At 45.5% G+C, this 17374-nt stretch overlaps 1 protein-coding gene across 16 annotated transcripts in view; it reads right to left on the bottom strand.

Annotated features, from left to right (window-relative positions):
* The window catches only part of CASZ1 (castor zinc finger 1), a 237057-nt gene that overhangs the window by 22762 nt on the left and 196921 nt on the right, over positions 1–17374 (bottom strand). For 13 of the 16 annotated variants that reach the window (XM_080380903.1, XM_080380893.1, XM_080380900.1 and 10 more), the window contains 7 exons: positions 13978–14068; positions 11760–11924; positions 9032–9204; positions 7393–8261; positions 5380–5524; positions 4111–4174; positions 1403–1563 (listed from right to left, as the gene is read on the bottom strand). In XM_080380903.1, the coding sequence (XP_080237029.1) occupies positions 1403–1563; positions 4111–4174; positions 5380–5524; positions 7393–8261; positions 9032–9204; positions 11760–11924; positions 13978–14068 (1668 nt within the window). The remainder of the gene's footprint in view (positions 1–1402; positions 1564–4110; positions 4175–5379; positions 5525–7392; positions 8262–9031; positions 9205–11759; positions 11925–13977; positions 14069–17374) is intronic. The other 3 variants (XM_080380896.1, XM_080380899.1, XM_080380895.1) reach the window with 1 other exon arrangement.

Raw genomic sequence — 17374 nt, 5'->3', positions numbered from 1 at the left:
CCAGTGCAAGAGGAGAAAATAACACTGAGAGGCCTTGCAAGACAAGGGAGAAGGTTCAGAACACGAGAGTCATTTTTGAAACACACAGCTAATACATCTGGGGGTGGGGGTCTATTTTTACACATAGGGGACTCATGAGAGCAACGTTAAAAGCAATCCTGTGTAACAGGGGGTGGTAAACATGATACATATACATTATGCAGTATAGATGCAAACAAGGTAGCACAATTGCAAACTGCATATATGGGGGCAGAAAGCTTGTTCTATCTGGTCTGGCAATACAGGAATGACAGCCCAGTTCTGCACCCATTCAGGGAACAGCAAGAACAACAACAGCAACAACATGATCAGCAGGCTGAAGGGAGTAATTTACAAAGTCAGATTAAAGAAAGTAAATAAGCTTGGTTAAATGGTATGCTAAAAGTCTGTGACTATCTGACCGAGGTGAACTCCAGTTGCAGAGAGGAATTATCTGCTGTGGTTCAAGGGGATATAACCAGGATAACTGCAACAAAATTACAAAAGGGAAATTCAGGCTGCATACCATGAAAAAAATCCTGACATTGAAACATATTAGGTGGTAGAATAATGCTCCCAGAGACAAGAAAATAGCCACACTGCTTGGCATAATTACAACTAGGCTGGACAAAATGCAAATGGACTGCAGGGAAGGATCTCACACTGGCCAGAGGCAGATGGACTAGAAGACTTTATAGCCTTCCTATCAAAGTCTGTGATTTCCAAAGTGTCCACAGGCATTTGCAGGCAACTATCTGTGTCAGAGCACAAACCCTTATATGTCTGCCTGGGTGTATCTGTGTCTGTCTGGGCATGTATGTGCATGTGTCTGTGTGTGGGTGAGTTTTGTATCTGTTCCATTTTTCTTTTGAGCCTCCTCCTCTACAACAGAACCAGCAGAAACCATCCCATACCCCTTATACTCAGTTTCAGTGGGCTGCTCCCATGATCAGAGGAAATGCCACAGCAAGCATGTTAAGGCTTCTGTGATCTGTGTGTAATAACTAAACATGGCCAAACAGAAGTTCAGTGCTAAGAGCCAGGTGCAGCGGGTCCCCTGGACTTGCAGACTGTAAAGAGGTGCCTATGATGACGTCTAGGCTAACAGTGAAGGTTAACGTGAAGATCCATGCTCATAGGTGGTTCTCAAGATCCCTTTGCAAAATTATTCTATGTGGATAGATATTTCTTACAGGATGTTAACCCCTACTGCAGCTAGCTGGGACCAGGGACTAAATGCACTCCAGAAGGTGATCAGCACGTCACAGAATAAAGCTTTTACATTCAAGAGAACTCTGCATTCAAGTGAGAACTAATGAGCCAGACACTTTGCAAAGGAAGTGATTTTCCCTCTCCTCTATTCCCAGTTCCATGCTCTCCTTACCGGCGCAGGTACATCTTCCATGGCTCAGAGAGCTTCTCCTGGACAAGTGCCTTCACTGCCTTGCCCAAGTACTGTGTTGGCTCTCCAGCCCCAGCCTGGCTGCCATCTCCTTCTGTCTTAATGTTCAGCAGGTTGCCAAGGCTGGCACTGGTCTTGGACATCTGGAACAAGAACACAGACACTGCATCAGGCCCAGCACACAGCGTGGACACTGCCAGTCTGGATACCCTCAGGACTGTCCCACAGAAAGCTGTGTCTTCAAAGATTAAGAGAGAAGACAAGAAGTCTGCGCAGGCTGCCTCAACTGCATCAGCAAAACTTAGTAACACCTCACTAATGCATCCTCCACCCAACTATCACAAAGTACGCGGCTGCCCATCTAATATTCATGGCTCTTGTGTAAAGCAGTGACACAACTTGTCTGTTTGATACACGGGGAAACTGAGGTGCAGAGAGACATACCCTCCTGGCATATGGAAAAGGTGTGCAGGCTTAAACATTACCAGCCCTATACAGCTCCTATAAAATGCTGATCTCTTAGTACAGAGCTAGTGATAGAACTAGTAAGCTCTAATTTTTATTTCAAATCATCTTATCCCAGCCACAAGGATGTCTCCTCCTTTAAAGTGACTGTCAGGTATGTCTTGGGCTAGGGGGGGCACAGGGTATCTCACTCAACTGGGGAAAAATTCTGGCTCCACTGAAGTTCCTGGAAAATTCTTACTAACTTCAATAAAGAAATTATGTCACTTTCTGTGCTAAATGGACATACCCTCTGCAAAGCAGGGCTTGGGACTCACAATTTGCATTGTGTGAAAGGCTTCAAATAGATTCTGCACAGAGACAGTTTAGAGGTCCAGGCGTATGATGTGCAAGACAGAAAAGAGTGCTTAGGGAGAAAATTTTCTTTCAGAATAAAAACGCAATTTCCAAGACCCTTTCTTGCTTTGTTGTGTTCTCAGTTACCTTCAGTAACAACAGTGAATTTCACAGCATGAATAAAATGCAGGATTTGGCCCAATACTTGCGTTATAAACTCCACCCCACTTGAGGATCTCTAAGCCCTTTGTAAATATCAGTTAATTAAGCCTGACAACCCCCTAAATAAACTGCACTGCGCTACAGGAACCTTGGCTATTCGAGGCTCTCTTAATGCCCCCTGAAGGTAAAGCCCCTGCTGCTATGTGGAGACTGCAGCTCTTTACGGCTGGAGTCAGAAATTCAGGTCGTCTTTTTTCCATTGGTGTTTGCTGGGCATTCAATTCCTATAAAGGGTTCTTTTTCCTGATGAGTAATGAAGGGCTCCTCCACAAACAGAAATTGTGGGCAACAAGAGGAAGAAGCAAGCGTGATGTGTTCCTGAGCACACTGAGCTTGATTCTGCAATCCTTAGTCTTGAAAGAGGCTCCTTCAAATCGGCGGGCTCTATTCTCTGCTGGTTTACATCCTCGGATAATCCCATTCCTTTAAAAAAGGAGCAGGCCTGAAGAACTCTTGTTTTGTACCTGTGATGCACTTACTTTGCACTACAGAATCTTATGTGGGACTGCACATAAATGCTTATTTCTGAGCATATGCCTAAATCTCATATTCTCCTGGAGTTGTTTTTTTCAAGTGATGTATCTATCGAAAGAGGACTTCTCTGAGCTAGGACCTTCAAAATGACTCAGGACCCCAGACTCACTAGAGAAAGAGCTGCATATTTGGAATCACTGAGGGGACAATACACAGGAATGAATAAGAATATAAGTTTAAAAGGGAACATCAAAACCCCAGTGTAACTGAGAGCCAATGGAGGAGAAAAGTGGCATAAGGATAAAAGCAGAAATTAAACAACACAGAAAAAAAAAAAAAAAAGAGTGATGAAATGAGAGAAAGGAGGTGAGAGATTACTAGGCAAAGTCACTCTGCCCTCTCCTGAGGGTTATATGGCCTCGATGCATGTAATGCCCAGAGCCACGGGGATGGCAATAGTTATGCCTGTAAAACCTATCACACAGCAGAATATTAAAGCATGGCTCAAAGGCTGCCCTGATCTCTACTGCAGTTGTATACAACGGCAAAATTAATCTTGGTACAGTAGAATTTATCATGTGAAAGGGAAATATATATTTGAGATGATGTATAATTTAAGGAAAAAGTAAGGAAAAAGAAACTGTGCATTATCCAAAATAAATATTCTAGAACATGGTAAAGGAGGCTCTGTTGGACACCATTACTCACACCAGAAAGACAGAAATTGATGATTTTGGCTCAAAACTTATAATTTTTTTCATCTCTTTCATAAAAACAAATTATTATCCTCCCCCAGTGAAAAAAAATGTTTTTGAGTAAATAAACAAAACGAGTAACTATAAAAAGACAGAAGTTGCCAGGTTCTGGAAATAAAAATGAAAGGGGAAAAAATAATAATAATAAAAAAAATATCTTTCGGAGCCCTCCTCTGTCTAGAAAGGAATGAAAAAAAAAAAAAAAAGGTGTCAGAGGCTGCAATATATTTCTTCAGCCAGTTCATTAAATTAATTCGTAAGCAGTGGCTCTGAAATTATACCCGATGAAAAATGGTCTCAAAATTTAAATGGTACAAACTCATCTTATTAGAGGCAAAACATTAAAAAACAAACGCATCTCTTCCCCCCCTCCCCGCTATCGCAGCTTTAATTTCTCTTGGTGGGGGGAATGAAAGGCGTTTGATGGATGGCTCTTACCTTATTCATAAGCGAGGATAAAAGAGATGAATTTGCCGAGACTGTGTGGCCATTTGATTCATTACTGGAACACACAAACCAACAGGGTTTAGTTAAGATGTGCACAGGGACTATGAGCACTGAGATTAATCCTTCTCCCTTCAAGCTGCCTCACTCCTCACCTGCTACATCCGGAGGAAGAGAATGGTGCCCACCCTCCCTTGGGCAGGCCAAACTCGTTTACTCGTGATGGCCGAGATGGAGAGCAAGAGGGCCCCAAGTCTGCAGAATTTAGTTTGTTCAGCTCTTGCACAGTCCAGACCCCTTCTCCAGTATCCACACCATCACACTTTCTCATTAGCTGACTCACAACCCAGCCCATGTTTTACTTCTTCATCCCGCTAGAACTTTCAGAAATATGCCACAAAACCGGGGGGATGTCAACGGAAGACTCACACCGCCAGGGACACAGGCCCCCTCGGCAGCAGAGAAGGCAAGGCAACAGTCCTTAGGGCCACAGCAAAGCATGCTGAAAGGCAACCTTAGTATTGCACGTGCATCAGTAACAGTTAAATTTGATACAAGTGCTGGGGTCCCAAACTGAGGCTTGTTTAAATGGAATGTATGACACAAAGGTCAAAGTGGAGCGGGCTCGCTTAACCCCAGTATCAGTTCTTCCACAGTTTTTCCATAAAAGACAATCCCCAAACACTCCTATCCTGAGCAGAGATGCTGGACAAGGGGGATACGCACTTTGAGACAGATGCATTCACATCTGCGCGAGTGCAGATTCATCACCTGTAACCACAGGTCAGCACCCGCCAGACCAGAGTCAGCCTGACGCTCAGTTGTTTTGTGTGTCCCGTTTCTCAGGAAGGTGCCTCTCCCAGACCTGATTCAATGCCCTGTTACATCAATGCAAATGCTCCTGCTGGGAGCGTGCTGAAATGCAGCATTGGAGAAGCCTTCGACCAGCTCTTGGTGATGACAGCAGGAATATCTATGTGAAAGAAGCTTTGCCAGTAGCTTGTTTTGCAGAGGGGAGCACAAGAGGTAAGGCTCTTGTCAAAGAATCAGTAGGTGCTTGTGAGCCCAAAAAAACATCTGGAGAACATGTGCTTGAGAGGGAGGAAAGAGAGCCTCCCTGCCTTCAGTTTGGGGGCATCCGATCAGCCACTGTGAAACTGCCTTTCACCAACACGTTGTGTCCTCTCCTATTACAGGTATGGAAACTTCTCAGAGCCTGATGCTGGGAAGAGCTAAGTGTGCCTGCCTCTGCACTTCTCTCACCCGTGATCCTTGACGCTCAGGTCCAAGCTGTGCTCCTGCAAGGAGTCCTGACTGGTGGCAGATGACGATCCCATGGCCTCCACAGGTTCCTGCTTCACCTGAACTGGATTGAACCGTCCGGTAGCTGCTGGCTGTCCATTCCCTGCTTGAGAAAAACACCAAAATTAAATGCAAAAATTAAATGAAAAATGTAGGCCTAAAATGAGGTTACAATGGCAAACAAGTAAGTTAAATTACTAGCACAAGTGCATAAATGGAAAAAGCAAAGAAAAAGTGTGGGGGAAGGGAAGTGCTGGGATTGCTGGTCAGCGTTTATTGCCAAGCTGACATGATGGGTTCTGACGTCCACTCCAGCGTGGAAATTCTTCAAGTGATAATTATTGCAAAATTATGTCAAAGTTGTCCAGGCTATGGGCCCTTTAAAGGAGAAGGGCGGAAGGAGCGTGGGGGAGACCTGATTCTCTGCACAAACTGTCATAACTAATTTGCGGGGCTGCCTCTTAAGCGTTTATTAAAGACTCTGTTAATGCTGAGGCAATGTGGCAGCTTTCGACTGCTAGTCAAGCCCCCTTTCTCATCCCCAACCCCAGTGTTGCCGTAGCGACAGCGATGGCCCGCCACTGCGCCTGCCCAGCAGGAGCATCTGCCCGGCCCGGGCTATCGAAGGTGACAGCCAATGGGATCAGTTCAAACTGCGCGACCTCTCGCCACCACCATCACGCCGTCCCCCGCAAAATTCTTCTTTTTGGGGAGGAGGTTTAGTGCTGAGCCCATGAAAGAAAAATTCGAATTAACAGAAGAGAAAAAGAGGGAAGGGGGGGAACCAGGAGGACAAATTAAAGAAAAAAAAATTAGGAAGAACAGCAAAGAAAAAAGGAGGGAAAAAAAGTTGCTGACAGGAACATGTCTGCAGAGCTTTTTTCCACAATCCCCAAGTGACTAAAATATTAATTTACCCTCCGGCAGTACAGCTGACGGCGAGCTGCTTCTCAGACAGCAAGTGGCATTTTATTAAAAAATAAAGGAAAATAGTTCCCTCAATGACCTTTCTCTGCTTTAGGAAACAATTTTTCAAATAATAATTTTAAAAGTATGTGAAAGTTCCCCTCCCTCTTTAATCAGATCACTTCATCCTACTCCCTTGGTTGCTCTGGGTAGGAAGGGGACACAAGCAGCACCCGCGGGGCCAGGGGCCAGCAGCCTGCCCTGGGGCGGGAGGCTTGGGGCAGCCCAGAGCCACCGGGCTCTGCCAGGGAGAGCCTCCCTCCGTGACGCCCTGTCACCCACCGCGAGCTGCCCGTGTTCAGCAGGAGATTGCGGCGGTACCCTCTGCTCTGGAGAGAGCCCTGCATCCCTGCTGGCAGCTGGGCATGGGCAGCAACCTGCCCCGCTCTAGCACAGGGAGCTGCAGGGACAGAGAAGCGCAGCCTGCAGGAACCCAACAGGAGAAAGGTCCAGTTTGTGGGCTGCACCAGCGCTGTCTCCGAACCCACAGCTGGGACAGGAGCTGCAGCACAGAACCAACCTCCCAGACCAGAAATACAACTGGCAGTGAGCTACAGGATCTGCACCGCTAGGCCCAGCTAAAACTCAACACAGCCTGCAGACAACTTAGGCTGCTGTGCAGCCGGCAAGTACTGGCCGAGCATCTTCATTTCTGTTTTTAACCCAGTGCCTCTCTCTTTTCAGCCTACAGCACGCCAGGCAATACACACGGCAACACTCCTCCTCCACAGCTGGTAAGCGCCTGCTCCATTTGTGGGCAAAGCTGCACTCCCTGCCTCTCTCTGGCTGTGCGAGCACAACCAGGCTCCCCAGGAAGCCGTGCCAAGGCTGACCTCTTCACGGGTTCACTGGGCACAACTAAATTTATTCTCCTACTTATGTTCCTCTGCTACCTCCTCCCCACCTCCATTCCCATGGACAACTGGGTGGCTTCTCATTGACTCCTCTCCAAGCCATCAGGCAGTGCTCTTCCTCCCACCACTAGCAAAACCGATGAGGGTAACTCACCTGCTTCAAGTGCCACAGAGGGCTTGAGTGCAGCTGCTGCCAGCCTGGCCATCATAGGAGAGATTAATCCCTTGCTAGCAGAGATCCTTTCCATTATAGATGCTGCTGGAGCTGGAGAAGAAGTAGCTGCTGGCTCACCAGATCCTGAGATGGCCTGGGATGAGGAATCCGTAGGAGCAGATGATGTTGGATTGGTGCCAGAAGAACCAGCAGTCATCATATTAGCTGAGCTGGCAGGAAGCGGTGTAGAGACCCGACTGGGGATGATGGGGAAGAAGGATCCAGCTGTTCCAGGAAGTGTTGAGTTGGAGAGTGCCAGGGCCAAGGGTATATTGCTGGGAATAGCCTGGGAGAGCAGGCCGGAGATCTTGGTGGCTGGTGTCATGCTGTTGGCGGACTTGCTGGCCTGTGAGGAAGCAAGCTCAGCAGCAGAGGAGGGTGCAGCTGGGACTATGAGAGAAACGGAAGACTGCTGACTGGTGGGGGAGGCACTCAGGCTGGAGTTCTTTGAGCTCATAGCAGAGAAGTCAATAAGATCATCATTACTGGACTCCTCTTGCTCATTATCCTTGGACCCCAGGAGAGAGGCAGGCAGGCCCAGCACTCCTGAGCTCCGGATGTGCCGGCGCTCATGTTTGCGTTTATGGGAGGTCATCTGGCTGGTGGAGGTGAAGGTGAAGCCACAGCCTGCCCTTATGCAGTGGAAGTGGTTGGTGGCCTTGCTGTAGACACAGCCCTCATACTTGCATTCCTCGTACTTGTAGAACTTCTTGAAGCCATCCTTGGCATAGGCATCATCTTTGATGTGGTAGCTCTTGTGCTTCTCAATGTCACACTTGTTCTTGAAGGTGAATGTGCACCCAGGGCGCCTGCAAGGGCATCGAGGAGGAGAGGGTGGTTGGCTGTGTGGGCCCGGAGCACAACGCAACTGCTGTCACCTGCCTCCCTCCGGGGTAAGGACCAGAGCCAGTAGGAGACAATGGCCCCAGCAGCAGAGGGGTTGAGGAGCTTTATGCAGGTTAACCACTGACACCAAGGCAAGCAAAAATGCTGCCATGTGAGAGAGCTGGGAAGCTCACTCTGCTCTGAGGAACAGCCACGGTAACATGAGGATGCAGGCACCCACCATGGAAAGTTCCAATCAAAATAGCAGCTGAAGGGGACTAAGGTACAAACTGTGCTTGGATTCCTACTCTTCCTGAGAACAGGAGCAATCAATAGAAGAGCATTTGTGTACAGAAGGCAGAGTCTGGCCCTGAAAGGGAAGAGCTGGCTGACTGTTGGCAAGAGAGAACTCTAGCATGGGAGTGCCATTAGCAGTGTATTAATGGCCTACTTCAGCCGCACTCTGAAAAGCCCTCTGATCTCTTTCCCAAATGTTTCTAGGATGTATTTTCTAGTGGGTACCCTTCCCTCAGATCACCTCAGATCACACTCCTGCCTTCAGAGTGGTCTGTGGCAAGATCCCGGAAATCACATCTGCTCTGGAACATGAGTTCTCTCAAGAGCAGTACTGAGAAGGTCACAGCAGGAAAAAATCAAGTCCCTGTCTACACTCCTGAATTTATGACTCGGCAGGAGGCGGCAAACAGACCATGCAACTCTGAGGCAGGATTCCTCCCCTTCCCTGCTGTCTCACCTGCAGTGAAAGTGAGTGGTTTTCTGCCCATAGAACTGACATTCTACAGTGCCGCAGTCCTCCGTGGCACGGAACCGCTGAAACCCATCATTGATGAGCTGCGTGTTCTTCTTGTGAAAGTTCTCGTGGGTCATCACATCAGAGGTGCTTGTATAGACCTTGTTACAACCCACCTACCCCAGGCCAAAACAAGGAGTTGTCAGCACAGCGTTTTAGCAGCCTACCATTATTACCAGCAATAATAAACACACAAGGAGCACATATACATTTAACAGTTCCATTTATGCATTTCTGCTAGGAGTACTAAGCATCACTTTAATTCCCAACCTAAAGACTGATAGAGCAGCTGTGAAAAAAAACAACTCTCTGGGCATGAAACATTAAGAAAAAAATGGAAGGATGCACAGGGATTTAAAAAGCAGCTACAGATAACCATTCCTGCTTAGGGAGGCAGTAAGCAGGGTTCCTGCTCTTAAGGAGACCAGAACACTGACAGATGCCATTACTCCTTGTTATCTTGGAGCAACACGGAATGAATTAGGACTTTAATCTGTTTGGAGAATATAAAATTGAGTGGGAATGTGTTATTTACCTCTTTAGTCCCTCTGGGAGGTAAGGCAGGGTGGTGCAACACGAGGCAAATCTTTTGAACTTGTAACATAAGGGTTTCATTCTAGCAAAGCATAAACCCTATGTTCAGCTGATCTTAGGAAACCAGTGACTTTTTGTCCCCATCACTGTTCAAGACTATCACTTCAATAATTTTAAACTCATGCAGCAAACAAGAATAGTGTGACGAGGACAGAATGCTGAAAACCTGCCTTCCTCTGGGTAAAGCGGGTAACTTTGCCATATTGAGTAAAAAAACACTGGAATCTGAAAATGTCCTCAGCCCTGCTGAGGGAGGGTTTTTTTTTTTCCTTTTCTTCTCTAGCACAACGTGTGCCAATGCCTGCACCATCTCAGAAGTGAGGAGAACGAAAACACCACCTCTTAGTTCAGCCCAGGTTGATTCAAACAGGCAATAACAAAACCCATGACAGATACCCAGGGAAAAAAAAAAAAAGGATCTCCAGCTATTTCCAATATAAAACAGCCTTTCTCTCTCCACACTGACACCTTGAAAAAAGACAGACCCTGCATGGCATTAAAAAAAAGAATTAAACAAAAACCTCCTTAGGAATAATTTGCAATGCAGCTCTTGGTGCTAAAGCCTAAAAAAATGTCAGTTTATATAAACAACTAACTGAATTTTATCCACACCAATTATGGACAAAAAGAAAAAAAAGCCCATGAGATGGATGGCACAAATTCTGCCATTTAAGCAGTATTTTCTTTAATTGGGTGTTTATATTCAGACACCTTTCCTGTAAGGCACTGCTTACATGGGCATTATTTTACTGGAAGACAGTGGGCACAGGATGGAATTAGCCATATATAGTTGTGTAAACGAGGGTCTCTATTCAAACTTGGTGTGGCTTAAAGCTGTAAAACACTCCTCGTGCTCTAAAGAAAAACTCAACAAATGCCATCCTAGTCAATTGAAGACACTAAACCATCAACATTATGGAAGCATAACAGAAAATGTCCTCAGTAGAAAGTCACATGAAGTTCCCAATTTATCAAATGTTGTAAGCACGTGTTTAAACCAGCCCCTATTCAGGACAGTACTCGAGTGCATGCCTAACATTTAAGTGTGTGCTTAAGCCCCATTGACTTCAGAAAGCTCACCTGACTTCAAGTTAAACATACGCTGAAGTCTATCCCAGCAAAGCATTTAAGCATGTGATTAAGGCCTTGTGACTTCAGCTTGGGGTCTTAAACTGTTGGGATAGGGCAGGAGGCAAGACCCGAGTTTTCAGAACAGAAAAGCTTTCCCCTAGGTTTGCCCTATTATTCTGTTTGTAACTATTGCACATTCTCATGGCACTGGTCTAGGCCACAATTCTGATGAAACAAGCACGTATCAAACCCTCTAATCTGAAGAATGATCAGGGTAAGACCTGAACAATCTGGTATGTCCGTGTCTAAAAACAGTAAGTGCGTCAGAGTGGCATCTATGCAGCAACTCCAACTCTGGTTACACTGCTGTTGAAGCCTGGCTGGCTCTTGCAACAAAGCTCCCAGCCTGTGCCACAGACAGATGCCACCAGGGAAGGAGATGGAGAACCAGGGGTGTTAAGTCTAGATATGTGACATTAAAGTTTAATTACTTTAGAAATTGATTATGGAGGAAATTAACCCAGTGTTAAAAGGCAAATGTGTCACTGAAAAGTCTGACTTCAAGGGAGTGACAGATCAGATCTGAGTAGAGGCAGTGCAGTGGCATCGCAGAGAGGTTCCCTGAATCTCAGAGAATGGGACTAGTTTGAACAAGTGAAGTCCAAGACTGTGGGCAAACCTGAAGACCTGCTTTGCCTCACTGCGTGCACAAGGCTTCTGAATGCAGAGAATGGTGCTTCCCTTCACCCTTCCTCACACCTGGCTGGGCGAGCGCAGCGAGGACAGGGCACAGACTCTTCAAAGAGGTGCCTGGATCAGAAGCGAGCAGGAGAAGCTATGAATGTCACCCCTTTGCTTCAAGACAGCCCCCCCCACTCTAACAAGGAAGTGCTGGGCTGCCTGAACTCGAGAATCCTTTCAGTCCACCCCAAAAAGGACAACACAGCTCAAACAATGGCTCTTCATTTGCCTTGTGCTACCATCCCTTCCCCAGTCCAGCTGTTACCTGCATGCAGTGGTAGTGTGTGCTTTTCCCATTCAGGTGGCAGCCGTGATAGTACACACTACAGTCATCCAAGGGGCTGAAGCGCATGAAGCCGTGCTGGAGGGAATTATCACGTTTCTTGTGCATGTTGTAATGCCGAATCACATCCTGTTTACTAGTGAATCTCTGGGGAGATACAGAGACAGACAGTGAGACACAAGTGATGGGAGTGGGTGAGCAATCCTGGGAGCACAGAGGTTTTTGTTGTTAATCAAGTTATGGTACCAGGAGTTTAAAGCTCAGCGCTAATCACCCCAAGAGTCAGATTAAAGGGGAACTGTGTGCATGTATCTTCTTGGTAAAGGGAAAGTATCTATGCATGAAAAGTGGTAAACATGTCACTGGGGTGGTGTCCAGAATACATTCCCTGCAGCTTTAAGGCTGCAATTCTTCTAACGTAATTTTAGCTGCTACTATCTCAAGAACTGCTATAGTTAGAAAGCAAACCAGTGAACTAACTGGCCTACAAGAGAGTAATCCAAGCTTCCAAATCACTCACTGTAGTGGTTAGCAAGACACAGGCTGCCACATTCATGTCAGACTAGAAACTGGGAAGAACACTCTACTCTCTTACAGTATCTTCCCATTGTAAGTCTTCTGCCTCCCCTACAAGTTAGGATGGCTTTGTTAGGGAAACAGGGACACAGAACTTTCTTCCAGTGACAGAAAAAGATTGTAGCAGAGCTCAGAGCTCAATCTGTACGACCAGAACATCCTTTTCATCCTCTACCTACTTGAAGTAATGAAGGGGTACCCCACTGTCAGAGCAGGCTAAGTGCCTTTAAAATGAAGCTTTTCATTTCTATTTCCCACAGACATCAATATTTAACAGTGAAGGTGGGAAAGTAAATCTGATTTTTTTAAAAAAGAAATCAATATCCGTTTATTTTGAGGAGTAATTGAAAAGGCCTGTATTCTAATGTTTAACAACTTTTCTAGTCTCCCTCACAGGAAACAAATGATTATCGCTTCCACTCTTTCCTCCTATAATATCAATCCTGATCAATCCTGTTGGTATTGGCACAGGAATATATGGATATAGATTTCAACAGGAATCCCTTGGAGGCTGGAGGTATGATTTCCCAGGGCGTACATCCAGGATTGCTATTGCCAATCATCGTTAATTTGTGCCCACTTATTACAGAGCGTTACTTATTCTAAAATATATCTCAGCCATAAAATAATTTGCATTTTAAAAAGCAGCCTAAATCCTTATTCCCTGCGAGACCAGACAGCTCCTTTGCAAGCAGCTTCCAGACTCCTTAGGAAATAATCATGAGGCCAATCATAATAATAGGTTTTTCTGTCTTTCCATCCTTTGTGCCTCTCTCTTTCTGATGCAGAGATTCCCATGTCACAGTTGGGACAGACTCGTCTCAATCACCAAACGCTGAGCGAGGAGGACCACTACATACATCCTAGAGACAAACTCTCCTTTGATCAACAGAAACCCACAGTCAAGCTCAGCAGATCCAGATCAACTTCCTATGCTGTGGTCAGACATTCCTTTGAGACCCAAAGGTCTCCTGGGGCAGGGCTGGAAGTTGTGTCTGATGCACAGTAAGGGTCAAACTCTGGGGCTCACACACATGCAGCCTGACCACAGAAATGGCAGTGTCAAACTCACAGACCTGGGAAGAGGGTAAACAAACACAGCACGTGACTTGGCTGGCTTGATGCTGCTACCCTGGCAATTCTCCCAGTAATTACAGCATCGCACATGCTCCTGCCCCCACGCTTTCCCCACAAATCCTGGACTGCTGCTGGTCTTACTGGGTGTTTTGTTGCAGATACTGCTGCTCCAATGTCACTGGGGCAGCAGGAGGGAAAGAGACAGACTAACAGATCAGCATTCCCTAGTTTCGGGCACAATTTGTAACACAGCAGAATTTATTCTCTTGGTTTCACTGATATAAATGTGGAGTAGTTCTAACTGACTTGAGCTGATCTATATTCTGCTCTTTGTTACAGTGGTCTGGGTTTGGTTAAGTACTGTTAGAATGGGTTAAACGGGAACAAAATAGGGTTCTAGTAAGTTCAAAATATATCTTGCCCTTTTTCAGAACAGAAAAGTGAAGAGGCATGTGTATACGTGGGGGAGGAAAGTAGAGGACAACAGCCATCTCCCCCCGCTTTACATTCAGGTAGCTGTGCTGGTAACTTTTTACCATTCTTTTACCTGGTAGTTGCACTCTGGGTCAAGGCAGTGGTAATGTTCTCTGTACTGGTATGCGCAGTGTATATGTCCACAGTGCTGACTGCCAGAGAACCTGCAAACATGGGAGGAGGACAGAAAAAAGAAAAGGAGAAAGAATAAAACAGTGTCCTGACAATAGTGCCTGTAAGCAAGGTACAAATAAAGTAAGTCCCATTCCTGCTTTCACCCCACATGTTTATGGCATTAAACCCCACCTCCTTTATCCCCTCCAAGGATGGTGACCCTCCTGCCTTTCTCTTCTTATTTGTCACTACTTAAAGGTGCTTCTTGAGCAGGATCATTTGGGTCTTGTACATCCCTAATCTGTCTGTCTTTCCCTTTGAAATGCATCTCAATTACCTAAGTTGCTTACTTGAGGAAGAGTAAGAAAGGAGGGATCCTTGAATTAAACATCATACGGTTCTAAAATTCTCATGTGTGAGTTTAGAGACCACAGCAGTGACTTTCAGAAATCTCCCATGCCAGAAGGAGACAAATAAACATTGGTCAAATACAGGTTCTAAATTTTAGCTATACACTTGTCTAGCAGGACCTCAGAAGAGCTCAGGTATTCACTTGTTTGTACAAGTTAGGTCTCGAGGCTTTTTTTTAATCACAGCATGGTGTCACACTACAGGGAAGATTGTAAACCAGTGGATTACATGGAAAGCCACACAGAGATGATGGTCATGGCAAGATGACATAGGAATTTTCAATAAGATGGACTGATCAATGGAAAGATAGGTGAGATGGATCAACAGGAACAGAACAAAGCATTACAGGCAGACCATCTCAACCCTGTGTGTGCATCTTCTACCATGCATGACAGCCCTGCTAATCTTCATTTTCCATGTGGATACGGGATTTGCTCACAACAAAAAATAATGCAATGCAAAAGAACAGGGTTTTCAGCCTGCCTTTGAGTGCAATTAGGAGTAGGACACAAGAAGCAACAGCCAACAACATGCACCCAACCCATTTCTGCAGGCCACTACCAAGTATTCCACACAGCAAATCTGGAAACTCCTGATATGCAGGGTGGAAAAAAACCCCAGAATAGCAGAAATGCCATATGATATCTACATACAAACAGACTGTATATAGAATGTATTGACTGAGAGACACATCAGTAATTGGCAAAAAGAGACGATCCAGTAACGGGCTGATCAGTGCAATGAATTCTCTGATGTATACTTTACAGGACCCTGGAAGTGCTTGAAAGGGAAAAGCAGTGGAGAGAAGGGGACTCAGAGGGGAAACATTCAAAGATAAAGTACCATCTGCTCAAAGGTTCCTCAAAGGTTCTTCACGTCACTTAGTGCTAAACACAGCAGGAGTGCATATGATAAAGGGCATGGGAAAGAAAGAAGGGCGGGCAACGGGTAAAAAAGAAAAATTAGAGGAGTGAGGGTGTCCCACCACAACCAAGGATCGGAGCAGGAGCAGGGAAGATTATGGATCACCATAAGGTGAGGTAACGCTAAGCTACAGGATAGAAAAAGTTAAGATGAAAAGCAGTACTAAATAAGGCATTTCTGAAGCACAGTAAGGAAGAGGAGGTCAACTGTGGAGACAGCAGGGACTCCAGGAGATGGAAAGGGGACTTAATTGACAGACAAGGTAGACATTGCTAAAAAATTAAGTGACTTCTTTGCCTCAGCATTCACAAAGGGAGACAGGGACAGATGCCAGGAGCAGACATGCCTTTCCCTGGGGAAGGAGAAGAAATACTGCAGGAAATCAGGATCACGTCAGAACAGGTGATTGAGAAACTGGAACAAACCTCAGCAGTGGAGAAGAAACAAACCACAAGGCAAACAGCAAAGCTGGCTGCACAAACAAAGGTGTGGAACTGCAAGCAGAGGAAGCGATTCCTGCTAAACACCTGAGCAACTGTGAGGCTAGTACAGGGCAGCAACCTGAGTCACTGTGACATTAACCAGGTACACGCAGCTCATCAGTAGATAGAACCAACTGGTCCTGCTAGTCCCAGGCTTTCTGGCAGCAGAACCACCAGCAGCTTTAAAGGAAAAAAACTGCTCTGTGGAAAGCTTCTTCCCTATTCCACTGATGAGATGGTGGGGAGAGAGAGAGCAAAGGGCTGTGCAGGGCTGGAGAACTGTGGAGTGCAGACTAGGCAGAGAGAAGAGGAAGATAAAGACCTTGCTGAAAAATACACACCTTTGAAGCAAAGCAGTCCAAAATATTATCAAAAGTGAGGATGCAAAATGACCAGAGATGCCCACTGCAGTAGAAGAAGGGCCAGAGGCTGAAGAGACCATGCCTGCATGGGATGAGTTACCTGAAGCATCCTAGCAGGAGTAACTCACAGACTCAGCTTTAAAAGCAACAGCTAAACAAGCACTCTAGCACCTCAAACTCCTACCTTCCCTTCCACGTGCCACAGAAAGGTGTGTGTGGGGGGTGTCTACAGTGCAGGAAAGGAGAGGCAAGTGTTCCACCAGAGTGTGTGCTTGGGGAAGGAGGGAAGCGGCAAACACAGCACAAAGGAGAAATTCTGCTCTTTCAGTCTGTAAGGTTAGGCTCCTAAAGGGTTATATTTATCCTGTGTTTCTTCTGACACTTGAAACAGTTCAAAGCTATTAATTTTTAAAGCACAGCATCTGTTTAGCTTTTTCATAACAGCGAAAGCTTACACACCACACACTTACTTACACACATACACACGTGGACATTTACATGCACATACTCTAAGGTACATCAACACCCCTCTTAATTTACATGAATGTACCCACAATTTCCATGCACACAAACAGACACAAACACACGCACCTGAAACAAGCAAACTCACAGACTGTTTAATCACACTGATATGCAAATGCAGACTCCTAAATTGTCCACACAGGCACATAGATTCATTTTCACAAGAACAACCCCCTCCCCCTTCCTTTACTTTAATCTGTTCACTTTTTTTTTTTTTTTTTGGCCAGAAAGAACTAGTCTTGATCTGGCAAGAGTTGATAAATAAATAATAATAAAAATAATAAATAAAGAAGTCAGCATGCTTAAAGAGTGTTTACAGACTCATTACCCTGTAACGATGATGTGAAAGAAGGAAGAAAAAAAACAACCCACCCCAATTACAAGGGGGGAGGAAACCCACACAGAAATAAATATTTAAGTAAGTGCTGCCAGAAGCACCATCTGCTGAGGCACTAATAATAATAATAATAATTTTTTCTGTGGTCTTTTTTTTTTTTTAATTATAAATATACGGGGGGTGGGGGGAAACAACCCAACCCAAACTAGCCAAGTAAGAGGTTTTGTTTTGTTATGTGAGAGAATGGATTATCCCTGGGTAGCTTTTGGCAGTGGCTTTGGCAAACTCATTAAGCTAATTATGCAGTACAGACATAAG

This window comes from Falco punctatus (genome assembly GCF_963210335.1).
Source record: "Falco punctatus genome assembly, chromosome: 3".
In the NCBI taxonomy this organism is placed as follows: domain Eukaryota; kingdom Metazoa; phylum Chordata; class Aves; order Falconiformes; family Falconidae; genus Falco; species Falco punctatus.
The sequence above is the reverse complement of the archived record's forward strand: the minus strand, read 5'-3'. Positions and strand labels throughout refer to the sequence as shown.